Below are 27,623 nucleotides of genomic sequence, written 5' to 3'. Positions count from 1 at the left end.
TTGCTTTATCACCCAGGATGGAGTGCAATGGCATGATCTCAGCTCACTGCAACCTCCACTTCCTGGGTTAAAGTGATTCTCCCTGACTCAGCCTCCTAAGTAGCTGGGTTACAGGTACCCACCACCACATCCAGCTAATTTTTGTAGAGACAGGGTTTCGCCATGTTGGCCAGGCTGGTCTCAAAATCCTGACCTCAGATGATCCACCCGCCTAGGCCTCCCAAGGTGTTGGGATTACAGGCATGAGACAACGTTTTTTATCTTTTTGAGATGAAGTCTTGTTTTGTTGCCCAGGCTGGTCTTGAACTAATGACCTCAGGTGGTTAACCTGCCTCAGCCTCTCAAAGTGCTGGGATTACAGGCATGAGCCACCACAAATGGCAGCTTTTAATAATATTTGGCAAGTAAGTGTTTTCTAGCAAGAGTATCAGGACTTTCTCACCTATGGCTTTTGTATAATAATTATAAGCTTCATTGTAATCTTTCTTGGCATAGTATGCATTTCCTTGCTCCTTGAAAGTCTCTGCTTCCCTGAAAATGAAAGAGAATGAGAATGATGTTACTGCACATAGGGAATAACCTCTGTAATCTTACGGAGTCATCTTTGGTCTAGAGCCCTCAGCACACTGAGCTGAAAACAGTGTGATACTTGAAGGAATTTATAGATTTGTTCAATAGGCCAATGGACCAAAAGGAGGTGCTAATGAAAGAATCTAAGTTCTTCAGATGCTCCTTTTTGTCACTTAGATATTCAAACTAAATCAAGAAAATCCCTCTCATGTTCCTGCCTCACCTCGCTATTTCTGCCTGTAGTCCTCCTCCCACAGGACACATGAATTTAGACATTCCCTCATGGAAAGGAATTTTTCTGTTTCCTTCCACCATGTCACAACCGCGGCCTCTTTTGCAAACTTAGGGGAAAAATGGTTACTCCATTCAAGGGCAACTGATTTCTCAATGTGAAATGGGTCACATCCTCAAGAGTTTTAATTATTTCATCTCCTGAAAAGTGCCTCATGCATTTGTCACTGAAGGACAAGCAGAGCAAAGGTAGGTGGCAAGAGTTAAAAGCATAGCATGTTGGTGTTTCAGATAGGAACAGAGCTGAGTGACAGCAGAGACTAAGACCATGGATGACAGGGACATATGAGGTACAGGCTGCCAGTGCCATACTATAAGGAGCACCCATCCAATGGTGTTCCCTCTGCCCATCACATCTATGTGGGTACTTGCTGCCCCCTTTGCGCTCCCTCCAGTACCTTATATATTCAGCAACTGGGTTACAGAATTTTTTTCCCTACCTCTAAGATCTATTTTTTGAAACTGTGCCATTAGACAAAGTGTGCTTTCCTAAAGGAACAATGTTATATAATTGGGAATTATATTCCTGAGCAAATACCTAGAAGAAAATCAGACATGACCGACGATGTTTTAAAAGAACTAGTAACCTCTATTGGGATACTCAAAATCATTCCACTCCTCAACTTAAATGATAAACATAATTCTTTACTGAAATGATTACTGCAACATAACTAAATATCTGATCATTTTTGTTATAAGGAAGCATCTTTCTTTTCCTGTTGTTCACATGCAAAAAAGAACCTAGTTCAGGGTTGCCTGAAGTGGGGACAAAAGTAATAGTTCTTATACGGTGGTGATGGTATAGCAATTTACAGCTTGAGTCTATGGATATCTGCATTAGGGAGATTTGTGATTTACTTACGTATTTTAAACTACAAACTGGCAAAGCTGCCCTCCTTTTATTGAGGCGATCCTCTCTTTCCATCACTGTCCTGGCAAGCCCTACTAATATGAAAAGGCTGCTAGGAGAAAGGAGAAGGAAAATGGGAATGACCTCTAAATGCTGACAGATCTGAAATGTGATGGATATAAATCTGCTTGGGTAAATGTCTATACCAACTGTCACAATGATGTAAAGAAGCCATCTGCTATTAAAAACCTCCAAGAAAGATCCCCCAATCACAAGATGTAAAGGACCAACTGAAATCGGCTACACGGTATACACCATCCTGTAACTGTAAATTAAGCAAGGTGCTTATAAAATCTCTGAGGAGCCTATCCTTTAAGAGCAGGCAGGCCAAGGGATTTGAACAAATGGCTTCCCCAATACTGGATTTCTATTAGTCAAACTGCTGTGAAGAAATGGAGTAGCAAATTCCAAAGTAAGACATTAGGCCCAAACTCTTATCAGAGAAGATCTAGCCTGTTCTTCAGCTGCTTAGTGGCTAAGAGTACACAAATTTTTGAGGAAAACCAAAGACATCTAGGTACGTGGGGAGACACCGTGTCCGTGGTATAAAGCTTGTTAGTCAAAAGTGAAACAGCGTCCAGGGCTGCTGAAAGGTCCAGCCCCTCCTTCCTGAAACACTACCCTATGGAGATCAGGAGTTCAGAACTGACTTCTAGAAAAAATGCAAAGGATGGTTTTGGTGGAAGATTACTCATAATTACTGAGGCCAGGGATTTTTCATACATTATCCTCTAAACACAGTCCAGTGAACTTCATTATTCTCATTTTTCAAAGGAGGAAATAAGGCCTAGAGGTTAAATAACTTGCCTGAGGTCAGGATATTACCCACATTTGTCAGAATACAAAGCTTGTGCACTTTCTACTATGCCAAGCTTTCTCTCTGATGCTTACCTCACTTACTGCTAACTATTTTGAAAATTAATCTGTACTACAAGGAATAAGACATGGACAAAATATGTGGACAACACATATAAATTTCTTTAAACTAAGACACATAGTAGACCCTGCATATAATATTCAATCCCAGAACCGAAATTGGTATTTAAATAAGCGAAATGACATTCCTAATAATTAGTCATAGAGGAAGCAGGGCTCCTTTCTCTTTAAGATGCAAGACCTAGTGAAATGGACTTTGCCTCCCCAAAGAAATGCATTTCATTTTAGTAAATGGTGAGTAGATTCCATTCTAGAGCAAACAAAGCAAGTAATGTAGAGTCAGCCCACAGCAAAAAGAACAAGAAGAATTGTGTTGTGACAAGTTACCATGTTTTTAACCTCACACTGCACAGCATCAGGCCAGAATTAGCTATTCCCACACAATTGCCTCATGAAAAGGACTTATTTTCATAGAAACGTGGCTGATTAACAGCTGCCTAAACAATGGGGACTTAGTGCTTTTAGACTGAACGCTTATTTTTTGCCTCCAGGTCCAATGCCCAAAGTGGACTGGAGTCCCTCCTTCATTTTGAACCTCCCCACCAAATACACAACAAGCTTTAACCAATGGGCCTGACCCTGCGAGACCAGTCGAGGAAAGAGTGGATCTTTGGAATCCAGCATGGCAGCAGCAAGAACTGAACAAGGCTGCATCAGGAACAATTCCAGGGTCAAATCCATTCAAGTCCTGCCCTGGAAGTCTGAGAAAGGGCTGACGCTTGTTCAAGTTGCCTTTACAGCAAAGAGACTGAAGGATGAGATGTCAAAGGCGTGGGACTGGAAAAGAAGGAGAAGAGCTGGTTAACATTGGGATTGAGGACAATTTGGTGGTGGCATCTGTCACTCAGTGCCAGGGTCAATTCATCTGATAGACAAGTGAGGTTATAACATGTACCTGCTGAAACACACCAGTACTGAGAAAAGAAGAATTAGGATTAATTGGCTTCACCTAGACCAATTAAAAAAAAAGAATTCCAAATAGACTAAACTACAGATTATTTTCTGTGGCTACAAAATTAAATTCAGATTCAACTCTGAAATATAATACCACAGCACAATATAACTGACCTGATGGTATTATTAACAACTACAATATATTTTTAGTGTTGTTTCAGATTTTCAAAGCATTTCCAATGAAGATTTTCAATTTTTTTTTTTTTATTTTTTTTTATATGGAGTCTCACTCTTTTGCCCAGGCTGGAATGCAGTGGCATGAACTTGGTTCACTACAGCCTTCACCTCCTGGGTCCAAGTGATTTTCTCGCCTTAGCCTCCCGAGTGGCTGGGATTACAGGCGTGTACCACCATGCCCAGCTAATTTTTACATTTTGAGTAGAGACAGGGTTTCACCATGTTGGCCAGGCTGGTCTCAAACTCCTGACCTCAAATGATCCACCCGCCTAGGCCACCCAAAGTGCTATGATTACAGGCATGAGCCACCACACCTGGCCAAGATTTTCAAATGGCCTTCTGAGGTGGTTATGGCAATAATTTCACCTATCCTCCAGCAAAGGAAGAGCTAGTGAGGCACCCAAAATGGCTGCACAGTCCTAGAAGCTTATGTTTTCCCCTACATCCTGTTAGTGTCAAGGCTTTTAGATTAAAACTAATTTATTCAGTTCTCCCACCAAATCCTTGGGCCAACTTCTAAGCAGAACAAGCTTCACAGCTCTGATTCACCAAGAGATGCTGGGAATGACTCCATCTCCACCAATCCAGTCTTTTCATTTTAATTGCCAGTAACAAATTTGTGTGAAAACAGCTACTGAAAGGTTTTCCAAAAAATCTGTCCTGTGCTCGCTTCAGCAGCACATATACTAAAATTGGAACGATACAGAGAAGATTAGCATGGCCCCTGCGCAAGAAGGGCACACAAATTCTTGAAGCGTTCCATATTTTTATTTAAAAAAAAAAAAAAAAACTGCCCAATATGGAGACCTGTAGAAACACCCTTTTTTTTTTTTTTTTTTTTTTTTTTTTTTTTTTTGAGACTGAGTTTCACTCTTGTTGCCCAGGGTGGAGTGCAATGGCACGATATCTGCTCACTGCAACCTCCACATTCCTGGTTCAAGCGATTCTCCTGCCTCAGCCTCCCGAGTAGCTGGAATTACAGGCATGCGCCACGACACCTGGGTAATTGTGTATTTTTAGTAGAGATGGGGTTTCTCCAAGTTGGTCAGGCTGGTCTCAAACTCTGGACCTCAGGTGATCTGCCTGCCTCACCCTCCCAAAGCGCTGGAATTACAGGCATAAGTCACCATGCCCAGCCTCCTCTGCTATTTTAAAATGTATTTGTTTTTCAAAAACAACCTTGCAGGGTACAATGTCTCATGCCTATAATCCCAGCATTTTAGGGAAGAGATGGGAGGACTGCTTGAGCCCAGGAGTTTGAGAACAGCCTGAGAAACACAGGGAGACTCTGTTTCTACAAAAATTTTAAAATTAGCTGGGCGTGCATACCTGTAGTTCCAGCTACTTGGAAGGCTAAAGTGGAGGATCGCTTGCGCCCAGGAGGTTGAGGCTGCAATGAGTTGTGATTCTACCACTGCATTCTGAGCAAGAGCAAGACTGTCTCAAAAAAACAAAACCACCAGTAAGAAAACTGCAGCTTTGAAAACTTGCTCTTCTACACCAAATGTTGGTTAAAATCTGTATATCCTTTGGACACGCAGTTACATTCTCTCTCTCTCTCAATTCAGCATTCATTCATTGCTGACACTAATTAGTCTAACAAACAATGCCAAGGGAATCATTTGGTATCACACAGGTCTTAGCAGGGCTCAGCATCATGTGATTAAACCAGACAACTTGGGCTTATGATCGCTAGCCAACTTTGCACATTTACAGCTCAACTAAATTAAAAACACATTAAAACATCATAGTTGACGTTGTGACATGCCCCAAATTAGGTACCCTATAAAAATTTCCGTTTTCTCTTGAAATACATCCAAGTTGAACACTTAAGAAAGATCTCTGCATTAGGCCAACTAGCCTAACTTTTAGCAATTAAAGAAGCAATCACAAACTTCACTCAGCCTCCACTAATGCAGAATTAATTGTGTGGTAGTTTTAAAAATGTCATTAACATGGCTGGGTTCTCTCTGGAATTGCCTGACATATCACGTATCTGCAGATTATTAAAACAGGGATGAGATTCTTCATCATTTTAAAATTTATCCCACCTCACTGCATGAAAAATAGACCAGCATGGTTTCATTATTCTGCAACATTTGTAACCTAGGAAATGTGGACTCTATTTTTTATTTTTATTTTCCAGACGGAGTCTTGCTCTGTCGCCCAGGTTGGAGCGCAGTGGCGGGATCTCAGCTCACTGCAACCTCTGCCCCTCGGGTTCAAGTGATTCTCCTGCCTCAGCCTCCCGAGTAGCTGGGATTACAGGTGTGTGCCACCACACCCAGCTATATTTTTGTATTTTTAGTAGAGACAGGGTTTCACCACGTTAACCAGGATGTTCTCAATCTCCTGACTTCGTGATCCACCCACCTCAGCCTCCCAAAGTGCTGGAATTACAGGCGAGAGCCACCACACCCGGCCTGGTTTTTTTTTTTTTTTTGAGATGGAGTCTTGCTCTGTCACCCAGGCTGGAGTGTAATGAATGGCATGATCTCAGCTCACTGCAAACTCTGCCTCTTGAGTTCAAGCGATTCTCCTGCCTCAGCCTCTCGAGTAGCTGGGATTACAGGCGCCTGCCACCATGCCTGGGTAATTTTTGTATTTTTAGTAGAGACAGGGTTTCAGCATGGTGGTCAGGCTGGTCTTGAACTCCTGACCTCAGGTGATCCACCTGCCTCAGCCTCCCAAAGTGCTGGGATTACAGGCTTGCGCCACTGTGCCTGGCCCTGGTTTTGTTTGTTTGCTGCAGCCTTGACCTCCTGGGTTAAGCAACTCCTCTGCCTCAGCCTCTTGCGTAGCTGAGACTACAGGAACAAATCACTATCCATGCCTGGCTAAATTTTTGATTTTTTGTCAAGATGAGACTTCCCTTCATTGCCCAGGCTGGTCTCAAACTCCTGGGCTCAAGCAATCCTCCAGCCTCAGCCTCCCAAAGTGCTGGAATTATAGGCATGAGCCACTGCACATGGCTGCCACATGCTTTTATTTCAAGTATTTGGTTAGAATAATATTTTTAATAAAGTTAAGCTCTTTCAAAGCCATTAATAATAGTTTAAATCGCCGGGCGCGGTGGCTCAAGCCTGTAATCCCAGCACTTTGGGAGGCCGAGGCGGGTGGATCACGAGGTCAAGAGATCGAGACCATCCTGGTCAACATGGTGAAACCCCGTCTCTACTAAAACTACAAAAAATTAGCTGGGCATGGTGGCACGTGCCTGTAATCCCAGCTACTCAGGAGGCTGAGGCAGGAGAATTGCCTGAACCCAGGAGGCGGAGGTTGCGGTGAGCCGAGATCGCGCCATTGCACTCCAGCCTGGGTAACAAGAGCGAAACTCCGTCTCAAAAAAAAAAAAAAAAAAAAAATAGTTTAAATCAAAGCAGACTGAATGAAGTTTTGTTTTCATTTTCTTGATGTATTGTTATTCCTGAAGTGGAAGAAAAAATTCAGTTTTGCTGAAATTTCAACTGAAGATAAAATGATTTCTTTTGGCAGAGGAGAGGAGTGTTTAGTGGCCTTTGATTTTGCAGAATATTTCATTGGCATTGAGACATTTTTTAGAAAAAGATATCTTTCTTTTTCTTTAGGCTGTTAAAAATAATACTTTATACTGCCAATGAGTCAATATCCCTTATGCATTCCTCTTTATATTTACTACTCCCAAAATGTCGCCTTACTCTGTGATTGTTGTGCTCCATTTATTTTATTCAGTCAAATTTACTAGTTGCCTGTGGTCTAGAAATGCCCTCCACCCGTCAGAATTCGCGGGATCTCGGCCAGTCAGAGTAGAAATTCTTTCTTCCTTCCCACGGTCCAAGACCTCTTGTCCCCAGTGGCATGTCACAGGGCCTATTTCATGTTGCACTCTCCCTGACCTTCATGAGAGAATAAAGTAAAAGGGCCCAGGAGCCTAACTTCTATTATATCTTACCAAAAGCCAGTCATTTAGTTTCTTTTTCAAGAAAAAAATTTCTTTTTTTTGGAGACAGTCTTGTTCTGCTGCCTAGGCTGGAGTGCAGTGACGCTATCTTGGCTCACTGCAACCTCCACCTTCCAGGATCAAGCGATTCCTGTGCCTCACCGTCCCTAGTAGCTGGGACTACTGGCACGTGCCACCATGCCTGGCTAAGTTTTTGTATTTTAGTAGAGACGGGGTTTGACTATGTTGCCCAGGCTGGTCTCGAACTCTTGAACTCAGGCACTCTACCGACCTCAGCCTCCCAAAGTGCTAAGATTAGAGGCATAAACCACTGTGCCCAGCCAGAAAAAAAATTTCTTCTTTAAAAAAAATCTAGGCTGGGCATGGTGGCTCATGCCTGTAAACCCAGCACAGCACTTTGGGAGGCCAAGGCAGGTTGATCACCTGAGGTCAGGAGTTCAAGACCAGCTTGGGCAACATGGTGAAACCCCATCTCTACAAAAAGACAAAAATTAGCTGGGCATGATGGCGGGTGCCTGAAGCGGGAGAACTGTTTGAACCCAGAAGGTAGAGGTTGCAGAGGGCTGAGATAGAGCCACTGCACTCCAGCCTGGGTGACAGATTAAAACTCTGTCTCAAAAACAAAACAAAACAAAAGAAAAAAAATAAAAATAAAAAAAGAAACTCTTGCATGAATATGATATCAATGATGAAAAAACAAAAACAAAACAAAACAAAAGAAAAAAAAAAAACACCCCACAGGAGTGAAATGTCAATATGAGTTTCACACAGATAAGTGGAAGTCTCAGGTATAGCTATATATAGATACAGATACATATTTTCTGAGATGGAGTCTCACTCTTGTCGCCCAGACTAGAGTGCAGTGGTGTGATCTCAGTTCACTGCAACCTCTGCCTCCCAGGTTCAAGTGATTCTCCTGCCTCAGCCTCTTGAGTAGCTGGGATTACAGGGCCCTGCTACCATGCCTGGCTAATTTTTGTATTTTTAGTTGAGATGGGGTTTTGCCATGTTGGCCAGGCTGGTCTTCAAACTCTTGACGTTAAGCAATTCGCGCATCTCAGCCTTCCAAAGTGTTGGAATTACAGATGTGAGCCATTATACTGGACCATAGATATATGACTTGGAATAACTCTACAAACATTGCAAGGTACTTACCTGGGTGCTTATCCAGAAAAAACAGAAGGTAAGCACTACCCAACTGCTACCTTTTAGCAAAGCCACCTGCTACCCAGCTTTCTTCACCCAATCTCCTACAGAATAGACAGTTTTCACTTTAAAGCACAATTGGAACAACCCTCCAAACCTCCCCCCTAAAAAAGAGGGAAAGTAGAAGATGAAGAAAATTCCTTAACACACCAGTTTGAAATTGTTCTCTGGGTGGACATTCAAGGGGAAGCCTCAACATGTGTAGTCAGAAGGGACCCAAAATGAACCAAGAGGAGTCACAGACTGTCTACAAAAGCAGCAGCACTCCCTACTGTTCAGGCAGGGAAGGACACTAGGCAGTAAGCTACAGCTGGCTATGCCTTATTCAGTAGGGAAGAAACAGCAAGCAACCAATTCAATCCTGACAAAAATCCTATCACTGCAGACAGAAAGATATTAACTTGAAAATACTTGTCTCAATTATGAGTTTTAAATTTATTTTAGGTCCTTAAATGAGAAGTGTCACAATCTATGGGATCTACCTCTCCTTCACTTATCCCTGGGGAAGAGGAGACCCAACAATAAAGCTGTGTTAGAAAACCTGCTTCTCTGAAACCATTCTGAAGATACAAGTCACCAGCTTTTCAGCATTAGCCAGAGGCTTGTTTTCACAACATATCCCCACACCCACCATTTTCAATCCCTTGGTTCCCCATTCTGTGACATCTCCCACTATAGGGACACCAGCACCCATCAAAAATCTAAAACTGAGGAACTACAATTAAGAAAAAGGCTGCTTCCTGAGTTTTTCTGGGATGGGGTGAGGTGGGGTGGAGATGGGAACTAAAGTGAGGAGGAGCCTGGATTGTCAACTGGTATTTGACTTCTTAAAGTTGTCTTGGTTCCTCAGTTTGACAGGTGATGAACTGTCTCAGAGCAAACTATCCAAGGAAGAACTCTCAGGACAGAAACTCCAAAAACAAGAGAGGGTCCTGCTTGCCCCTCACACTCTTTCCAAAAGTAATATTAAAATCAGAAGAGATGGTTAACACCGATTATCTGACAATTTGGACTCCCCACACAAATTGTAAGTCACAGGCCAATAGAATTTCAGGTCTCAGAATAAGACCCTGATAGTCATACATTCCTCCTATTGCCATTCTCAAAAGCCTTACCCACTCATATTCTTACCAATGGTGAGGGTAAAACATTCGAACTACCATTTTGATCTGGACTGGAGAAGAAAAAAACGGTGTCACTCCAATAAAATGAATAGCCTACTGAGATAACTACACTTTGAATTTTGTTCTTACTTCTGAAAATTTAAAAGAATACCTGGAACGACCTCTAAGTAACTTCCACATCACTCAGCGCTGGAGAAAGGGGACCAAAGACTAGCGGAGTAAGAGAGAAATGGGCTCTCAGAGGGACTTTGCATCAGGCCACAAGGCAACTGGGCAGCTGCTGACCATTGTTCTCCAATCTTCTAAAGTCCTGGAGAAAGAAGGAAACAGCAAGTGCCCAGTACTCAGCTTTTCAAAACCTTTAAAATACTAGCTTCAATGACTAAACTAATCCCTGATTGGCTGGAATTACAATAAGGCTGGGCTTTCAGCCAATCAGAGTTCTGGTCGTTGGGAATGGACTAGAGGCTAGAGCAACTGCCACTCACTTGGCCCAATATTTTCTCAAAATTCCTGTTTCTCTGGCACTAGTTAATATGTGAATCTGAACTAAAGCAATAACAGAGAAGCTTTCTCTATACTCTACCTCTGCTCCAATTATGATTATCTACTTTGCCATGTGTTAGTATCAGAGTTCAATTAATTTGCTGGTATTCAGAATTCTGTACTCCTAGGTTTATCCCTTCCTTAACCATGACTCATTTCTCCTCCCATCTCCCATTTCTTCACTTCTGACTACATTTAGTGCATAGCAAAATGAAAAAAGTGTTTCTCACTGATTTAGGTTCAAGTTCAAAGATAAATTCCCACTCAGTTTGCAGGCTTACTGAAATGTCTAGCTGTTTGCTCTGAAACTTCAAGAGGAATATTAGAAGGACACATTCCTAAGAATCTAAAACAGGGTAAGGAAGAAAGTGGGGAGGCATGCCCACAAACTCTTCAGTTAAGTAAGGCCACAAACTCAAAAACACCAGGCAAAGCTGCAGGAAATGAATAGCAACTACAGTGGACCCTGGGATATGAATTCAGAGTTCAGTTGTTCCTATTAACAATGTGAACAGAGAAATAAAAGGCAAAATCCTAATCTACAAAGAGTTTACAATACTTAGGTAGTAAGGGCCTAATAATAATTGCTCTTATTTGTGTCCATCAAGAAAACAGATACAGAGAAGTTAAGCTTATCAGCTCAAGGAATCAGGTAAGGATGTCCTGAGTCTTAAGTCTATGGATCCCTTGATTCTTTTAGATCTTGTTGTCCAGTCACACTAGGTATGTGCTGAGACAAAGAAGTGTTTTCTCTTTGAAAAACAATTTGAGGCTGGGCGCGAGGCTGAGGCAAGTGGATCACGAAGTCAGGAGATCAAGACCATCCTGTATAATAGGATGAAACCCCATCTCTACTAAAAACACAAAATATTAGCCGGGCATGGTGGCATGCAACTGTAGTCCCAGCTACTCAGGAGGCTGAGGCAGGAGAATTGCCTGAACCCGGGAGATGGAGGTTGCAATGAGCCATTACCACGCCAATGCACTCCAGCCTGGGCAACAGAGCCAGACTCCATCTCAAAAAACAAAAAAACTCAACCATTTGAAATCCCTCAAGTTTACCATAAGAAAGACTCCCTATAGAGACCAAGCCGTTTCCCAGCCCAGGACATATGATGAGAGATCCTTTATTCAGGACAGGTATTCCCTATGTACCTCTGCAACGATCCTGTGTGAGCTGCACGTGTACCCCAGAACCTAAAGTACAATAATAAAAAAAAAAGCCAGGTATCCCCATATTAGGTAAAGCAGTCCAGCAACTTCCCAGGAAAACATAAAGCCTTAAGTTAGTTGAAACGTGAAACATCTGAAGTTTAACCCTCTGGCTTATAAATAGCTTTGCCTGTTCTGGTGAGCAAAGATAATTACTCTTCATGAATGGAATCCTGATCTATTTTGGAGTACCAACTACATGTCTTTTATTTTAGCCCCAATCTTTTTTTGTTTTTTTGAGACAGGGTTTCACTCTATCACCCAGGATGGAGTGCAGCAGTATGATCACAGGTCACTGTAGCGTCAACCTTCCCAACTCAGCCTCCCAAGCAGCAGGGCCTACAGGTATGCACCATCATACTCAGCTAATTTTTGTATTTTTTTAAACAGAGATGGGGTTTCGCCATGTTGCCCAGGTTGGTCTTGAACTCCTGGCCTCAAGCAATCCACTGGCCTCAGCCTCCCAAAGTGCTGGAATTACAGGGGTGAGCCACCCCACCCAGCCTTAAATGTTTTTGTAGAGACTTAGTTTCACTCTGTTGCCCAGGCTAGTCTCAAACTTCAGGGCTCAAGCAATCCTCTCACCTTGGCCTCATGAAGTGTTAGGATTATAGGCATGAGCCACTATGCCTAGCCTTATTTTAGCTTCTTGGCTGCTATAAGAACTTTGTCAGTGTGACATGCAAAAAAATTGAAATCCATTTCTTTTCTCTCTAGAGACACTAAAGCTAAGGAACTAAAACATGTAGCCATTTAAAATGCTGCAATTGTGAAGTCCAACGTCTTACAAGCTCCTCTCATTTTGCCCCCAGTGGGACTGTGACAATTTAGCAGCAGCAGGACACATTTTAAGCCAAGATGTAAGGAAGGAAGGACTCCTTGCTGAACCTCATAAAAACAACCCAAGAGACCCATTACCTCTTGTATCCCTAAATGAACTGGTAGTAGGACTGTAACGAGAGAGGCAGGAACTTGGCCAAAGAACTCTAACCAAGCCAGATAGTAAAAGGGCATTTGTAATGGATGTTCCTATCACTGTCCTCTGCTATAAGGAATCCAGGAAACATGAAAAACATAAAACCACCTCCCTCCAAATCTTCTAAATCTCTACCCTATTTTCAGCACTGGAAAATCATATATAAACAAGGCTTTTTCATACTAACAGAGCCTAATGTTTACTTTTATTTTTTTTCTCAAGGCAGAATTTTGCTCTTGTTGCTCAGGCTGGAGTACAATGGCACAATCTTGGCTCACTGCAGCCACCACCTCCTGGGTTTAGGCAATTCTCCTGCCTCAGTCTCCTGAGTAGCTGGGATTACAGGTGTGCACCACTATGTCCGGCTAATTTTTACATTTTTAGTAGAGATGGGGTTTCACCATGTTGGTAAGACTGGTCTTGAACTCCTGACCTCAAGTGATCCACCTGCCCTGGCCTCCCAAAGTGCTGGGATTACAGGCTTGAGCCATTGTGCCCAGCCCCTAATGTTTATTCTTCTAAGGATGTCTGATATGGAAAAAAGTTAAACTGATTTTGTTTATTTCATTTATTTTCCTTTTGATTTGTGCACAGAAGCGACATATAGTAAATGTTTAGGTCAAAAAGAGTGCTATATATGAGAAATATAAAAGTCTGATAAGAATGCATTTTTTTTTTTAATTTTTCTTTTTTTGAGATGGAATTTTGCTTTTGTTGCCCAGGATGGAGTGCAATGATCTCCACTCAGGCGTGCACCACTACACCCAGCTAATTTTTGTATCTTTAGTAGAGATGGGGTTTCACCATATTAGTCAGGCTGGTCTCAAACGCCTGACCTCAGGTGATCCACTTACCTCGGCCTCCCAAAGTGCTGGGATTACAGGTGTGAGCCACCAGGCCCAGGCTTTTTTCCAATTAAAAAAATTTTTTTTTTCTCTCACTATTTGAACTACAGAAACAATGCATGTGGTCATAGTTTAATTTACAGTTATATTTTCTTAGTGACAGATAAAATAATTTGCATTCTGCAATAAATGATGTGAGATGGAATCTCATTCTGTTACCCAGGTGGGAGTGCAATGGCGTGATCTCGGTTCACTGCAACCTCTACCTCCAGAGTTTAAGTGATTCTCTTGCCTCAGTCTCTGGTGTAACTGGAATTAAAGGAGCACACCACTACATCCAGCTAATTTTTGTATTCTTAGTAGAGACAGGGTTTCGCCATGTTGGCCACGCTAGTCTCAAACTCCTGACCTCAGGTGACCCACCGCCTCAGCCTCCCAAAGTGCTGGGATTACAGGCGTGAACTACTGTGCCTGGCCTAAAGACATCTTAAATTCCACGAAATAAGGTAGTTTACCTTACTTATTTTATTGTACTGCTACCAAATACTATGTTTTGTGTGATGTGGTCACATTATAGCATAACCTATTTTATATAATATGTCTTCAGGTTCATTTACTCCAATTTTATGACAGAATATCCTCTCAGGCTGTGATTGAAGAAATTTATTTGCTTTAGATAGGAGGCTTTGAAATGAAGTCCAAAATAGGGACACTCTGCATCAGAGATTTACAGTGAGCACGATGAGTTTTTAAAGTTACCTATGGCCAAGTCCCCATTTATAATATAAAGAACCACTGAACTCTTTCCAAATACAAGTAAATCTCTACAATTAATTTAGGCTCTGTCTTCGCTGGGCAGAGTTTTGTCTCCCATTTTGCAACTCTTTAATGATGTGTAAGGGTTGATGATGCTTAACTTGAAATACCTAGAAAGAAGTAGGAACAACATGAAAACTCAAAATTAAGAACAGAGACTAGACTCTGGTTTCCTGGCTTCTCTGATATCTCAGGGGCCTATTACACTTTGTCAGACCTCTCAGCTCCCAACAGATGGAGACATTGGCTGTGATAACCGCTTGATAACTATTCCTCAAGCTTGATAACTATTCCTCAAGCTTGATAACTATTCACTGCACCTGAGCACCTCTTATATTTTTAACTTAATCAGATAGTAAAAACTTCAGAATACTGATTTCAGATCTCATGAACTAATTCTACACCACCACCTCAAATTAAGCAGCCTGAACACCTAATGGGCTTGGTATGAAAGATATAAAGTATGTGGGAAGGAGACTGAGGGCACTGTAGTCATCTTGAACAAAAGCAGATTAACCTGCAGCTGATGAGAAAAGGGCTCCAAACTTCTAGAACCTTTTTGTCAATTCTGTTTTAGGATTAGAACAAGTATGACTACCCACAACTCTGTTCCAACCCCACTTCCAATAATCTGGCCTAACTGTTGCCAGAATGTAGAGTGTTCTCGAAAACCACTCACTCAGCAGCTCCCTTGACTAGTCCGACTGGCAATCTCGAGCCACTGCGGCTGCTTCGGAGTGCCAACAGCGCCCAAGCAGCTGCCCTCTTCCTTGCTGCTTAAGAAAGAACAGTGCTGGGAAGGATAAGGAAGGACAGGGGAAGAGGAGTCTCACGTGTAGAACACCAGATAATCCCCTCGCTCTTCCTTTTTTCTTCATCATCTTTGACTTCTGGGATAACCAGGGGGCAATCAGGTCAATTATGGAGACACACTCACCTCAAACCCTAGACTAGTGAACGCTGGGGTACAATTAGGGAAAACGGGGTGAGGAAAGCAAAGGTTTTGGAGATGGAAAGTGTAGACAGGCAACAATGCACAGAAGTTAACAAGAGAAGGCGGGGGTCGGGGGCGATGTAAGGAAGTCGTCATCGACGCCGCGCCGCCTCCCCCACCTCGCATCAGACCTCTGAAATTGCCCTCGGAGACCCGGCCTCTCCTATAAGGACGATCGTCCTCTCAGCTGCTGAACTAGGCCACGTCTCAGGTCCTTCGCCAAGCGGAAGCTGGAGAGGAAGGCCGACCCCCTAGAGCGCCCCTTCAGGGGGTCCATCCGGCCTTGATCTCAGGTTGTGGGGGGTGTTTGCGGACGGCGGGGCATCGCCTCAACAGCTGGGGGCTGCATCACGGCAGGAACTGGGTTTTCCTGAGACACGAAGCCCCTCTACTACCCTGGTACCCGGTTACCTCTTCGCCTCTTCGTCGTCCAGCAGCTCTGGCTCGGTCGCCGCCATTACCACATCGCACTCCGCGGCAGCCGCCATCTTACCGCCGGGACCAGAGAGCTGGGTGGGAGGCAGGCGGTGAAGAGCACTTCCGGTTGGAGCATAGAGCAGCTCAGCGGCGCTGCGCCCAGAAAGGCTCCCTCGAGCTAGTCTACCAGCGAGAGGCTCCGTTTGGGACCAGAGCGGCCTCCCGCCCCCGGAGGTCCACGGTGGTCTCCGCGCCGGGGCGGGAGCCCAGGGACTTTTCCTGTGCGTAGGCGGCGCCACTTTACCCGTGGGTGGGACGTGGGGTGTACAGGTGGTGATAGCCTCTCTAAGGCTTGGCTGTTTTCAGTATTCCAAGAGCCTCGTTGCCATAGCAACTTCCAATCCTAGAGAGTCCCCTGAAAGGCTCCAGGGAGTCTGAGTTGGGTGGGGACCAGGTGACCCAGGACTCTGGAGGGAAAGAATCCCCACTGGTATCTTTCTGACCTTGGAGTACGTCCACGGCTTCTTCCCGGGAAAGGCAAGAGACACTTTGAGCCCAGTTCCCCGAGCTTTCATCGTTCTCTGGAAGCCCTGCCCAACCAAGCCAGGGTAACGCAGGGCGTCTTCACCCTGCGCCTTTCATCCACTTCGGATCGCCAAACACCAGCTGGTTCATCATCCTAATGACGCTGACCCTTTTACGAGGCTGCTTTCATGTCAGCCACCTGGGAGTGCCATCTCAGCATTAAGCCTAGGAAAGCTGACACATGGCGCCCCAGACCCTGCCCTGGAGTTTATAAGGAAGCTCGCGGGGTGAGGTCCCCGCTTCTTGTGTCCCCAGTACTCCCACCTCTCATATAAACGTTCATCACGCTCGTCTTGCCGAATGCGGTCTGGATTGAGAACTCATAGGGGACAAGAGCACAGTTTAATTATCTTTGTTGTTATTCCCTCACCCAAACCTCTCTTTGTGGACCTGAATTAAGTTGGAGCTTTCTGGGGTCAAATTGGAGGAGTATGAGGAGTAGTTTTACAATGTAAAGCTAAGAGTAACTAAAAAGAAGGCAAAGGAATTTTAAAAGGATTTACCTGTTTTCCTCCAGGAAAACGGCATGTGCCAATGCACCTACCCTGCCTATCCCAGTGGGGAGGGAGCTGTGTCCTTGTACCCTATGAGTTCTCAATCCAGACCACAGCGACCACTGAGTAGGGAGGGATGGGACAAGCTCGCTAGGTTGGAAAGGAGGGGTCATTCGTCTAGCCAATCACTCAATATCCCTTTCCAAAATGCCTACTCTGCTAGGTTGGGAGGGCACAAGACTCACAGACCACCTGCCCTGCCTGCCAGTGGCTCAAAGTTCAGTCTAATGCTAGCCAACCTATCTCGCCATCTTCCAACTTTATGTTCTATCTAAGGCAACTCATTTATTCCCACAGCTTTAATTCCATCTGTTGATGTTCTCAGCCCTTCATATCTCCAACCTAAACATTTCTTCAGGTTCCATAGCTGTATATTCAACTATAAACTGGATATCTCTTGTATGTTTCACAAATCTCCAAGGCTTACCATATTTAAGTTGAACTTTTAATTCTCTACCCACACCTCAACAACAGAAAAAACAAATGCTGTATGTAATTATTAACTTTACTGAATTTTGTATCTTGTTAAATGGATTAAACTCACTCACCTGGCCACCATATGAGAAGGATGGAAGATATCATGAACTCCTCCCTCTCACCCTTGGCGTCCAATGTGTTGCCAAGTTTTGTTGATTCTCCTACCAAATATTTCCCAAATCTATCTCCACCTTTGCATCCTGATTCAGGCTCTCATCATTTTTTTAAATCTTGGAATAGGCTGGGTGTGGTGGCATGTGTAGTCCCAGCTACTTTGGAGGCTGAGGCAGGAGGATCACTTGAGCCCAGGAGTTTGAGGCTGCAGTGAGCTACGATCACACCAATGTACTCCAACATGGAGAAAAGAGCAAGACCTTGTCTCGAAAAAAAAAAAAAAAAAAAAAGCAACAACAACAAAACAACAGCAAAAACAAAACAAAAAACTTGGAATACAGCAGTAGTCTCTTAATCGGTCCCTAGTTTCATCTCTGTCCAGCCTTCCCTCTTCTGCCAGAGTGATCTTCCTTGGGGACTGGTGATGTCACTTCATTGGCAGTGGCTTTCCATGACCATCAATTTGATCTCTTTGGCCTGCCACACAAGGCCTTTGATTATCTGTTTATTTTTTTAAATGACTTGAGTACCAATATTTAGGTCCTTCCTACCACCAATAATGAACCCAAGTCATCATAGTTCCAGAAAATTCCATGACTGTAGCCATGTTTCCTCCACCCTAGAATACCCTTTCCCCCAAGCCCTTCAATGTCCGCTGACCCAAAGTTAAATGCCCCTTTGCTGTGTCCCATAGCACCTTAGTAATTGTTGGGTAGACATCTAGCTTCTCTAGACCGTGAGTTCTGATCGGCAGCCACCATGTCTAACTCGTCCACCTTCTCTCAGTATATGGCCCTGTACCTGGCACAGACAGAAGATGCTCAGAAAATATTTGACGAATAAGTGGTTGAGTAAACGAAGAGTAACTGTACTCTGATCGCCTTTAGAGAGAGAATATTTGGGTCTCAGAGACACCAGAACATCGGCCCACGTCCAGGCAGCCTAGAACCTTGGGCTCCAGCGCGCACCCAGGCCAGGTCCTGGCTGTCATTCCCCCGCCGGTCTCTGGGGGAGCTGCGCGGTCCGCGCCCGCTCTTCGCTGCCGGAATTCGTCTTGCCTGACGGAAGCTGGCGGGGCGGGCAGGCGGCGGGGGCGGGGCCCGGCGGAGCCTACACCGGCCCGGAAGGAAGACTGGAGCCTTTGCGGCGGCGCTGTCCCTCGCCTGGTCCCCGCGCGCTCCCAGGGTCCGGCTGGTGCTGCGGGGACCCCAGGAGGTACGGAGCTGGGAGGCGAGTCTCGCGGGCGCTGGGATGGGCCTCCACCTCCGGGCCGCTTTTGCTGGCTTGTCTCTGCCTCTCATTCCCTCTGGGGGCTCCCCCGTGGGAAAATCTGTGGTGACGGTCCCTCTGGCCCAGTCTTGTGGTGTCCTTTTTGTGGGGTCACTATGGAGAGGGGGGTCTGTGTCAGGAGCTTCCCCTGGAGAGGTTTCTGTTTGGGACCGTCTTTGGGAGTGATCTATCTCTGCTCTCTGGGGGGATGTTTGGAGTTGTTGGGGGGGGCTTGTGTTTGGAAGTTTGCCTTCGGGGAGATATCTATCTGGGACCTCTTGGGGTTTCTGTGTCTGAGCTTTCTCTTCTGGGTCTATCCGTCCAAGAGCAGCAAAAACTGTCTCCTTTCTGAAGCATTTTTTTTCCTTAGATTTTTTTTCACTCTTGTCTGATGTTCATCTTTTAGTCTTAGACTTGATTATAGTTTAGAGGGAATTGATTGTTGTCCAGATGAGCCGTACAGGAAAGCAGATTATCTTTTTTTTTTTTTTTTCCTTTTGAGATGGAGTCTCACTCTGTCATCCAGGCTGGAATGCAGTGGTGCAATCTCGGCTCACTGCAACCTCTGCCTCCTGGGTTCAAGCAGTTCTCCTGCCTCAGCCTCTCAAGTAGCCAGGACTACAGGCGCCTGCCACCACGCCTTGCTAATTTTTTGTATTTTTAGTAGAGATGAGATTTCACTATGTTGGCCAGGCTGGTCTCGAACTTGTGATCCACCCGCCTCGGGCTCCCAAAGTGCTGGGATTACAGGTACAAGCCAGTGTGCCTGGCCCCAGATTATCCTTTTCATTTGCTCACTCTCCCTCCCCCCTCACCTCCCCGGAGCAGATGGCGTCAGACAGCCACACAAAATACTATTTCTGCTTATTTCTCCATGGGGTCATGGTTAAAGAGACGAAGCTGGGGCCGGGCACGGTGGCTCATGCCTGTAATTCAAGCACTTTGGAGGCCAAGGCGGGCGGATCACCTGAGGTGGGGAGTTCATGACCAGCCTGACCAACATGGTGAAACTCTGTCTTAAAAAAAAAAAAAAAATAGAGAGGAAGCTGGGCTGAGCTCCCTTCACTAATTGGTCCTCTTTACATTCACATCTTGCGCACAGAAGGGAACCTGGCGAATGGCCAGTGACTCTCCTCTCCCTTTATGGCACCATTTCCAAGCACCTGCCCTGTGCCAGATACTGCCTGTATAGGGGATAACAAAGACAAAATAACAGCTTGCCATCCAGTAGTGGACATAGAGACGTTGGTTTCTTCTGACTAGCATTGGGATGGTGCTGAAACCCTGAAACTACACATTCAGTTTAGAATTTGGGCTCTCAGTTACGGAAGTTCTGCCTTCTGTTTGTTTTTGTCTATCAGAAAACATCAGCTAGTAACTGCCCTCTGGGTTGATGCTGTCTTTCCTTACCTCACCAATGTGCTTCTGTTCCTCAAGGTTGAAAGCTAAGCATGGGGAAGAGCTGCAAGGTGGTCGTGTGTGGCCAGGCGTCTGTGGGCAAAACTTCCATCCTAGAACAGCTGCTGTATGGGAACCATGTAGTGGGTGAGTGTTGTTGGAGGGGGAGGGACCGTGGAAGAAGTTGAAGAATAAGGAATAGTACTTGATCACAACACACACAGGCAAAAAGCTTCTCTGGTGGTTTTTGCACCTAGAAGAGTAAAACTTACATTGTAACCCCCAAAAGTAACTCTACAACACTGAGCAGATCTGGAGGGAAAAAACCCAACGTCTGAGATAGGAAGGAGAAGCTCTCATGCCACACTTGTGCTTAGTATGGAATTAGCATGAAATTAATGTCCGTTCTCCAGGCTGTCCATTCTCTGGCCTCCTCAGCACCCCCGCGCTCCTTTCTTTCCCTGTCTGGTCAGTCTTAAGATGTTCTCATCACTCACATTTCCCATCTCCCTCTCCACTTCAGACAGTTTTCTCATTTTATACCAGGTTCGGAGATGATCGAGACACAGGAGGACATCTACGTAGGTTCCATTGAGACAGACCGAGGGGTGCGAGAGCAGGTGCGTTTCTACGACACCCGGGGGCTCCGAGACGGGGCCGAACTGCCCCGACACTGCTTCTCCTGCACTGATGGCTACGTCCTGGTCTACAGCACAGATAGCAGAGAGTCCTTTCAGCGCGTAGAGCTGCTCAAGAAGGAGATTGACAAATCCAAGGACAAGAAGGAGGTATGTGGCATAAGCTCCTGGTGGGAGCCTCAGTGGCGAGAGAGTGTGGGCGGTGGGTTGGTTTGGGAAGCCTGGCATGGCTCCATTCTTCACTCATTTGCCAGAAGGTGAGTTAGGAGCTAGAGGTGGGGTGGAGGCCACTGAGGGTATCTTCACCCTCAAGGGTGGCTCCATGTTGAATCTGCTCAACCAAAGAGGCCTCTGTGGCTTAAGGAGTCTCTGACCTTATGTATGAAGCCCCATTAGTTGTTCTTCCTGATGGTTCCATGCTTTTAGCTATGAAGGCACTTTTTTTTTTTTTTTTTTTGAGACAGAGTCTCACTCTGCCACCCAGGTTGGAGTACAGTGGCATGATCACAGCTCACTGCAACCTCAGCCTCCCAAGCCTTCAGTGGTCCTCCTGCCTCAGCCCCCTGAAGTAGCTAGGACTACAGGTGCACACCACCACACCTAGCTAATTTTTGTATTTTTAGTAGAGATGGGGTTTCGTCATGTTGCCCAGGCTGTTCTCAAACTCCTGGACTCAAGCAGTCCATTTGCCTCAGCTTCCCAAAGTGTTGGGATTACAGGAGTGAGCCACCCCACCTGGCCACAAAGGCCCTTCTGTTCTCTAAAATCCCCCTCTAAGCTGCAGGGTTCTGGGAGTGTTTCCTCGCCAATTTTTGAGCCAGAAACTGACTGCTAGTAATGAGCATGTATGGCTAATACAGAGCTGGTGATAGAACTCCTAAAAGGAGAGCTAGATGGAGGCCAGAATTTGAACAGAGGAAAGAGAAGGAAAAGCAACCATCTCCTTCCACTCAATGAGTGGTTTCGAGTGTAGAGATAAGACATCAGCCGTTGAGAATCCTCTCATAGAACTTCTAGGTGGTTGCCAGCCCCCATGTCCATTCCTGGGTCCATGGTACATTCACGGGCCTATGTTTTGTCCCTCCTCCCCAGGTCACCATCGTGGTGCTTGGCAACAAGTGTGACCTACAGGAGCAGCGGCGTGTAGACCCAGACGTGGCTCAGCATTGGGCCAAGTCAGAGAAGGTGAAGCTGTGGGAGGTGTCAGTGGCGGACCGGCGCTCCCTCCTGGAGCCTTTCGTCTACCTGGCCAGCAAGATGACCCAACCCCAGAGCAAGTCTGCCTTCCCCCTCAGCCGTAAGAACAAGGGCAGCGGCTCCTTGGATGGCTGAAGAGCTGCCATTCCTCCTTCACACTCTCAGCCCCATTTCAGCATCTGGGGCTCTGGTAGATGGGTTGAGAGCAAAGTGGAGGGCAAGCTGACCTTCCCAGTCAGCCAGGGAGCTCCCCACTAGGCCAGGCCCCAGCCACTTTGCTCCCCCTCACCTCTGGGAAGTACAAATACTCTTGATTGACATCCCTTCCCTCAGCCCTCCCAGCCTACTCCCCACCCCGGCTTTTATCAGATCTGCTCCACTATCACCTGGGGCAGTTGTGGGTCACTGTCCCTTCCAACTGCCCCAGACAGGAAACAGAGTCACCACACAGCAGTGCCCCTTCTTGGGTCTGGTTCCTGTTATAGGGGTCCCACCCTCTGGGCTTCCTGTCAGCAACACACAAACACTTATGGCACCAGCCTGGACTCCAGAGAAAGGGTGTCCAGGTATTGTGTGTATGCATTTAGTTGTGCACACGTGTGTATGTGTGTGTGCACACATGTGCTCCTACACTGGCATTAGGGGTGTCTCCTCATCCCTCACCCTCCCTTTCTCCTGTCCTTTTCTTGGCTGGAAAAAGCTAGACTCCTGGGAGTGTAGTTTTCTGTTTTAAATCCCCTATCCCTGCTGGGCTCAGTGGCTCATGCCTGTAATCCCAGAGCTTTGGGAGGCCGAGGCGGGTGGATCACTTGAGGTCAGGAATTCAAGACCAGCCTGGCCAACATTGTGAAACCCCGTCTCTGCCAAAAATACAAAAGTTAGCCGGGCATGGTGGCACATGCCTGTAATCCCAGCTATTCAGGAGGCTGAGGCAGGAGAATCGCTTGAACTCAGGAGGCAGAGGCTGCAGTGAGCTGAGATCATGCTACTGCACTCCATCCAGCCTGGGCAACAGAGCAAGACTCCGTCTCAAAAAAAAAAAAAAAAAATTTCTCCACCCCCACCAATGGTTTCACTTCCTCTTCCTGCTCAGGGAGCAGATGGGCCTCATTAGTTGAGGTGGAATAGAATGATCACTGGGCTATGAGTGGCCAGCCAACTCTGTGACCCAGCAAAGACCTTCCCCTCCTCTGGGCGTCAGTTTTCTCATCTGTAAGATGACCAGAGTTGCTTAGATGATCACCTAGATCCTTTCCAGTTCTCTGATTTTGTAAAGCCAATGGCTTCTCCCTCTTCAAGGTGCTACGCCGACCAGCCCTGGAGGCTGGGATCCGCCGCTCCCTCCAGCCACCAGGGGGCAGGAGTGCACTACCTGCTGTCAATCGCCAGAGCAGCCGCTCCGTGCCCAGCCTGCCAGCCTCACCCTTGGAGGCTGCTGTTCATCCTGCCTGTGGTTTTCAGCTCAGAGCTGGACTTCTATTTATAACTTACCTGTATTTATATTTATATGCCCGCTGCCATGGTGAAGGCTGGACAAGGTGCTCCTCTGGCCCCTCCTTCTTACCTCAGATGCCTGCATAGAACAAGGCAAACTGTAGCAGCCTCTCAGGAGCTGACAGGTCCTCTTTCGGGGCTCAGGTGGGTGGGCACACACCCAGCGGGCTGCAAAGTGAGCTTATTACCCACAACTTCCTGTGCCTGCTTTGTGCGTCTAAGGTGCACACCTAGCTTAGGTGAGACACTGCAGCCAGGCAGTCACCCATACAAGCCCTTCTCAAAGCCAGGGGTGACTGGGGCAGGTACCCAGGGCTAGGTGAGTGGAATTAGGACATGCACAGGCTTGGGCTTCAAGTTCATTTATTGATGCATTCATTGGACACAATAAAACCACAATTGTTATCAAAAAGTTTCCCTCCCCACCTTTTTCTGGTTCTCCCACTGGAAATGTCTTTAAAAAAAAAAAAAAAAAGATACAGGGGGATACTGGCAAGGTCCCATGATGTGGGGTGGGGAGGGGGCAGTACTAGGGTGAAAGGGAGTTTGTGACATTGACATTGACGGTATGAAAATGCGTCTTGCAAGTGCATGTCAGACTGTTTCCCAGCACTCAGCTTCACAGGGGCAGGGGCTGGATGGGAGAAGGGAAAGCTGAATTTCGTGCTGGGACCAGTTTGGAGTGGGAAGCTGTAGGGGAAAGCTCTTCCTTTGGGAGCCCTGGGGGGATTCAATGTTAGCTGAGTCCACAGTCTGAGGGAGACCCACGCCTGCCCTCCAAGAGCTGGGGTTCATGAAGTCAGAGAAAGGCTACGAAGGGAGAGCCTCCGAGGGATGAATTACTTCCTAAGTATTAAGACTGGGCCTATCCATGAGTATCACTTGAACCCAGGAGGCAGAGGCTGCAGCGAGCCAGATAGCACCACTGCACTCTAGCCTGGGTGACAGAATGAAACTAAAAAAACAAAGACTGGGCCCATCAATGCCAAGAAGACTAAGATTGAAACAAACAAGATACCTGGGCCCAACCAGAACACCTCCTCTCCTAGTCCCATTCCTTCAGAGCAGATGAAGCCCCCAAAGCCTTCAGAATCAACCCCACTACCTCCTTGGCTCTGCCCCACCTTAGCACTGCTGATCGAGGGACTTCTGGGTCCCCCTTTCTCCTCCATGGTCCTCTGCCACACCCCCACAGTCACCTTTCCTGATTGCCTTGAGCCCGCTCCAGCTAGAGACCCCATCCCTATCTCCAGTGAAGCCCCAGAGCCTAGGAATAGAGGTCAGAGACTTGTCCCTCAGCTAGGAGAGGACGGCTTGTAGAAGCTACGATTCCTGGAGTCTGGCCGTGTGGGTCTTGGTGTAGGTCTTGGGTGGAGGAAAATGAGCACCGCGTGGCTGGGGCTGAGATTTGCATAGATCTTTGGGATCTGTCAGGGTGGGAGATGCAGGGAAGCCTAGAAGGCCTGGGAAAGGAGGGTGGGGACAGTCCTTGGAAGGGCAGCTGTCCTTAAAACTAGTCCAGCTCTTCCTGGAGTAGGCAAGACCATTGAAGCTGTTCACAGTCCCTGTGGCATGTAGGAAACCAAGGTGTCTTGGGACAGGAGGAGACAAGGACTGGCTACTGGGAAATCAGCCCTGGCCTCCCCATGAGGGCTAATAAGGGGCAAGCACAATAGGTCCTGTGGCAGGGCGGACAGCTCCTGCTGGGGTGCGAAACAGAGCTGGGCCCAGGATCGGAGCCGGGAAGAGGGCAGTGGCTGCTGTAGGGGCAGGGCGGAGGGCCAGGGGTCCTGGCAGGGCGCAGATGGCAGTGGCTGCGGTGGGGAGCGGGCTGGGCAGAAAGCGGGCTGCCAGCGTCTTGGTGAGTTGCTTCTGCAAGGCCAGTTTAGACTACACAGAAAAGAAAGGAAAGGACAGTCTCCACCGCAGAAACCCCACCCTGCCCCGGGCCCCATCCTCAAGCTTTTTGCTGCAGAGAAAACATGCCTTTTAGACTTCCAAACCTAAATCCTCCTCCCTTCCCACCCCCAAACATTCATTCCAAAGGGCTTTCTCCACCACCTGTCTTCCTGTCTAGAGGGAGGAAAGTCTCACGATGGGAGAAGGGAGGATTTATAGGATAAAAATGGTCTCTGGGGGATGCACGCTCACCCCTAGCTCTTGCCCCTAAGATGAACTACCCCAGCCCACCTCCCCGGAAATTCCTCTGGGTAGATCCCAGTTCCCAGCCCCAGCTCCCTCCTGGCCCAGCAGCCTCAGTGCAGGGGGGCCTCTTTCCTGCCCCACCGCAACCCCCTCTGGCCCTCCCAGCCCACTCTCTCCCCATCTCCCCTCCAGACCCAGTCCCAGCTCTGTTGCCTGGAGACAGATACCTTGAGGATACTCACAGCCAGCGCTTCGTGCTTCTGCAGCTTGCTGTGCTGGCTGGAGGGCTTGGGGGGCTTCCCGGCCAGGCGGTCTTTGTGCCTCCTGCTGCTCATGTGCTAATGGACAGACAGATTGGGAACAAGATGTCAAAGCCCGAGGACCCCAAGACCATCATCCTCAACCCTCTCCCCATTCCTCTACCCACAGTTCAAACATCCAAAGCAGACAGACTGGGTCCTCACCCTGGGAAGGGGAGGTGAGTCTTGGCCCTTGCTCTCAACTGGCCCACTGGCCTGCTGGCCTCGCTCCTCCAGCCCGCCCTGCTCTGCCCTGCCTGCCCTCTTTCTTCAGGATCCCTCCCTCTCCTGCCCTGTTCCCCAACCCCCTCCCCTGGCTCCAACCCCAGTCCCAGCCTCACTTCTCCCACCTGCTTGAGTTGGGTCTCTGAATTGACCTGGAGCTGACAGAGGGCACAGTGGAAAGCGGGGCTGGGCCCCTGCCGGCCCCCTGTCACTCTCTTGGCCTTGTGTCCGGTGCCTCCCCTGGACATTGGGCGGCCCCGGCCCCTCCGGGGAGCCCCTCGCTGACCTTCCACCATCCACCGGTGCTTGGCTCCTGGAGGGGGAAGAAGGCAGTGTCTCAGCAGCAGAAAGGGGTTACAGGGGCCACGGAGACCCCCTCCACACTCACTCAGTTTAGCGCTCCCTATAAGGCTCAGGGCTGCTCTGTGCACACATCGCCCTCCAGCCACACGTGGTTTCTCCTCCCAGCCTGCCCTTGCATGCCAGCCCCTCCCATGGAAGGCCTTCCTGGCTATAACTGGCTGGCTTCCCCTTTGCTTTGATCTCAGCCTCCTCCTTCTAGGTGTGATCTAAGGATAGAGAGAGATGTCTCCTGTCTCCTGTGGAGTGACTCTTCAGAGGTTTAGCGACCTTCATTCAGTTCTTGCTGCCTCACACTTTCCTTCCCAATTCGCCCTCCCCAGGGAGTCATGGGAGGACCCGGAAATGCCTGCCCAATAATAAGCGAGCACAACGCCTCTGACACCCAACCCTTGAGCGAAGCACCCAGGAACTCAGGCCTGCCCACATCTGGTGAGGCTCAGCTTCTGCCCCACCCTTTCCCCCGGGCTCCAGCTCCTAGGGACCACTGACCTGTGTTGTGAGCCTGAAGCTGGGAGGCCGAGTTCACCGTCACCTTACACGTGGGGCAGTAGAGGCGCCCCTTCTCGCTCCTGCCTTCCCCACTCACGCTGCTTCCCACGGCAGCTGCTGGTGGCTCAGGCCCCGGTGCCTCTCTCCCAGGCTCTGGGGAGCAAGGAGGGCAGGAGGAAGAAGAGGAAGAGGAGGCAGCATCCAAGAGGTCTGGGTGGGCTGGTTCCCTGGATGTAGGGTCCGGAGTCGGTGCTGGCTGGAGTGGAGGCAGGACTGCAGGAACTGCTGCGGAGATGATGGAAGGTGCGGGGCAGAGTATGAGGCTCAAGATGGCGCTGGAGACCATGGAGGTGGCCTGGAGGGTCCCTGGTGGATGACCAGCACTGAATTCCAGGTGCGGGGCAGAGTATGAGGCTCAAGATGGCGCTGAAGACCATGGAGGTGGCCTGGAGGGTCCCTGGT

General features: G+C 47.4%; 3 protein-coding genes and 1 non-coding gene across 11 annotated transcripts in view; 2 read left to right on the top strand and 2 right to left on the bottom strand.

Annotated features, from left to right (window-relative positions):
• The window catches only part of DNAJC7 (DnaJ heat shock protein family (Hsp40) member C7), a 38,369-nt gene extending 21,599 nt beyond the window's left edge, over positions 1–16,770 (bottom strand). Inside the window, exons 1-2 of the mRNA XM_037731680.1 lie at positions 15,909–16,770; positions 443–531 (exon numbers count right to left, since the gene is read on the bottom strand). Of these exons, the coding sequence (XP_037587608.1) occupies positions 443–531; positions 15,909–15,985 (166 nt within the window). The 5' untranslated portion in view covers positions 15,986–16,770. The remainder of the gene's footprint in view (positions 1–442; positions 532–15,908) is intronic.
• Positions 4,501–4,607, top strand: LOC119468351. The gene has a single exon (XR_005197011.1). It is a non-coding gene; the product is annotated as a U6 spliceosomal RNA (small nuclear RNA).
• A 1,767-nt stretch (positions 16,771–18,537) lies between the features above and the next one.
• On the top strand, positions 18,538–24,052 carry NKIRAS2 (NFKB inhibitor interacting Ras like 2). 3 transcript variants are annotated; one of them, XM_017509434.2, is made up of 4 exons: positions 18,710–18,859; positions 20,351–20,458; positions 20,858–21,099; positions 22,042–24,052. In XM_017509434.2, exons 2-4 carry the CDS (start codon positions 20,365–20,367, stop codon positions 22,279–22,281), a joined length of 576 nt encoding a protein of 191 aa, XP_017364923.1. In that variant the 5' UTR covers positions 18,710–18,859; positions 20,351–20,364; the 3' UTR covers positions 22,282–24,052. The 3 variants fall into 3 exon arrangements, with proteins under 3 accessions (XP_037587594.1, XP_017364923.1, XP_037587593.1); XM_037731665.1 differs by having other exon boundaries at positions 18,720–18,859; positions 20,858–21,134; XM_037731666.1 differs by lacking the exon at positions 20,351–20,458 and having other exon boundaries at positions 18,538–18,859.
• Positions 23,987–27,623, bottom strand: part of ZNF385C (zinc finger protein 385C) — a 69,391-nt gene continuing 65,754 nt past the window's right edge. For 3 of the 6 annotated variants that reach the window (XM_037731664.1, XM_017509435.2, XM_037731660.1), the window contains 4 exons: positions 27,162–27,446; positions 26,435–26,622; positions 26,013–26,123; positions 23,987–25,530 (listed from right to left, as the gene is read on the bottom strand). In XM_037731664.1, the coding sequence (XP_037587592.1) occupies positions 25,294–25,530; positions 26,013–26,123; positions 26,435–26,622; positions 27,162–27,446 (821 nt within the window). In that variant the 3' untranslated portion in view covers positions 23,987–25,293. The remainder of the gene's footprint in view (positions 25,531–26,012; positions 26,124–26,434; positions 26,623–27,161; positions 27,447–27,623) is intronic. The other 3 variants (XM_037731663.1, XM_037731661.1, XM_037731662.1) reach the window with 2 other exon arrangements.

Source organism: Cebus imitator, unplaced genomic scaffold (genome assembly GCF_001604975.1).
Source record: "Cebus imitator isolate Cc_AM_T3 unplaced genomic scaffold, Cebus_imitator-1.0 Scaffold415, whole genome shotgun sequence".
NCBI lineage: Eukaryota > Metazoa > Chordata > Mammalia > Primates > Cebidae > Cebus > Cebus imitator.
This window is presented reverse-complemented; position numbering and strand designations above follow the sequence as displayed.